General features: G+C 40.5%; 1 protein-coding gene across 1 annotated transcript in view; it reads left to right on the top strand.

The window, feature by feature from the left end:
* LOC115216272 (diencephalon/mesencephalon homeobox protein 1-A-like) overlaps positions 1–2,500 on the top strand; it is an 18,595-nt gene that overhangs the window by 13,567 nt on the left and 2,528 nt on the right. Inside the window, exon 3 of the mRNA XM_029785471.2 lies at positions 2,409–2,500. This exon is cut by the window's right edge and continues 67 nt beyond it. Coding sequence (XP_029641331.2) covers positions 2,409–2,500 — 92 coding nt within the window. The remainder of the gene's footprint in view (positions 1–2,408) is intronic.

Below are 2,500 nucleotides of genomic sequence, written 5' to 3'. Positions count from 1 at the left end.
ACTAACTGCCGATGTTTCTACGCGCATTCAAATGAACAAAAGCACATAAATGTGAAACTGTATGGCATTTGTATGTATGCATGTATGTATGTATGTATGTATGTATGTAATTATGTATGTATGTATTTATGTATGTATGTATGTGTCTTTGCATGTATACTCTTTTACTCTTTTACTTGTTTCAGTCTTGTTTCGTATTGCTCTCTGTCTCCTGTCCGGACTTGTTTCTTCGCGTTCGCCACCTCAACCTCGTTTAGGCTTAGCAGCCCTTCCTGTCTGTTTTCACTCTCCTGTTTTTGTCACCAATCTTGACCCTCTGCAAGATCGCAAATTTTATTTAATTTGCTTTGCGGGAGCAACTGTTTTATCGAAGGCGTATATGGTTGTGAATTGCTCGAAATACAGACTAGAAAAACAGCCGACAACTGATGAAGGGTCGTTCCTTGTGTTGCTTGTCGTGTTTTTCATTTGTTTCTTTCGTTGCTTGCAAAAAAAGCCCTTATTCCATGTCCTTGTACTTCGTATTTTTTGTTGTTTGTGTTTTGTGGCGTCCTGTGCACACACATGCATATGTATATACGTATACGTGTAAGCATCTACGTATGCGTATGTATATATGCATATATATATATATATTAAGGGAAAGTTTACGAAAATAAACAAAAGACGAAGGCAGGTGGTGTACAAACAAACAAATGTATTAGTATAGCGCTCAGGAATAGAAAAGGTCTTTTACGTTTCGAGCCTACGCTCTTCCACAGAAAGACAAACAGAAAAAAGGAGAGAAAAAAAAGGAGAGAAAAAAGGGGAGAAAAAAGAAGAGAAAAAAAGACACTCACACATGTATATGCACACATACATACACGCTCACGTAGACGCAAGCACGCACACATACGCAGATTGCTATAGCCCCAGATTGACGAATGCCTTTTAAGTGGACAGGCATACGCATATATATATGTGTGCGTGTGTGTGTGTGTGTGTGTGTATGTGTGTGCGTGTTTGCATTTCTATTTGTCCACCACCACGCCAGAAGTTGACATTTATAAATGCTATTTTTTGCCGTCCCCGTAATACAACTGTTCGGCAAAAGAGTCCAACGAGTAAATAACAATCTCAAATTAAGTACTGAGGTCAATTGTACGGCTAAAACCTTTCAAGGCAATACTCCAATGACTAAAATACGTAAAAGATATATATATATATATATATATGTGTGTGTGTGTGTATATATATATATATACATATATATTTATTTATCACCTGCGACGGACCGGCATCCCGTCCAGGTGGGGAACCTATACGCCAAGGAAACCGGGAAACTGGCTCTTATGAGCCAGACGTGGCTCTAGAAGGAACAAACAAAACAAACAACATTCAGTACGAAGAAATTATTAAAGGTATGCTAATTACTTTATGCAAGGCGGTTGAGCAGCATTTCTTCCGGGTCTTTACGTTCTGCGTTCACATTCCGCTGCGATCCGTCATCCCTTCGGGCTCGATAGAATATAGTAACAGCCAACTACTGGGGTTGATGCAATCGACTTGTGCCGTCCCCCAAAATTGCTGGTATTTTCTCCTTTAATAGAGCGGTGTACTGCTCAGAAGGTGTGGTGTACTGCTCAGAAGGTGTGGTATACTGCTCAGAAGGTGTGGTGTACTGCTCAGAAGGTGTGTTATGTATATTAATCACTTATACGCCTTCGAAACTGTGTAATCAGCTTTATGAGTTCTTGGTCTTGAGAAAAAAATCCTTTATATGATTTACACGACAAAGGAAAACATTTTAGAAAAGAGTGAGGTAGAATCTGAAATGTGTCTGCAGTGGATATTTAATGGAAATATGTGACCAAGTAAACATAATTTTTGTAATTCAATAGCTGTGTAGAGTTCGCATAAAAGCAGCAAGGCGGCAGAATCGCTAGAGCGGTAAATAAATACTTTGCAGTGTTTGTCCCGGTTCGTTGCGATCTGGGCTCATATTCCACCAGAGTCAACTTTGCCTTTTGTCCATGAAGTACCAGTCAAGTACAGAGGTAGAATCCTCAGTTATACTGTATGAAGCTGCAACAAAAAGAGAAGTATACCCCACCTCCAGTTATTTTGTGGAGGCGCGTGGCTTAGTGGTTAGAGTGTCAGCATCATGATCGTAAGATTGTGGTTTCGATTCCTGGATCGGGCGATGCGTTGTGTGCTTGAGCAAAACACTTCATTTCACGTTGCTCCAGTCCACTCAGCTGGCAAAAATGAGTAACGCTGCGATGGACTGGCGTCCCGTCCAGCTGGGGAACACATACGCCATTGAAACCGGGAAACCGGGCCCTCGAGCCTGGCTAGTCTTTAAAAGGGCGCATTTATTATTTTTTTCCAGTTATTTAGTATCTTCTTTTCTTTTTTTATTTTGATAGGCGAATATGAATGTAAACCATCGTTTGTTAAAGAAGGAACTCCTACAATTGACGTCGGTGGGCAAGAAACGAGTCATGAAGATTTTGGTGGG

This window comes from Octopus sinensis, linkage group LG10, assembly GCF_006345805.1.
Source record: "Octopus sinensis linkage group LG10, ASM634580v1, whole genome shotgun sequence".
Lineage (NCBI taxonomy): Eukaryota > Metazoa > Mollusca > Cephalopoda > Octopoda > Octopodidae > Octopus > Octopus sinensis.
This window is presented reverse-complemented; position numbering and strand designations above follow the sequence as displayed.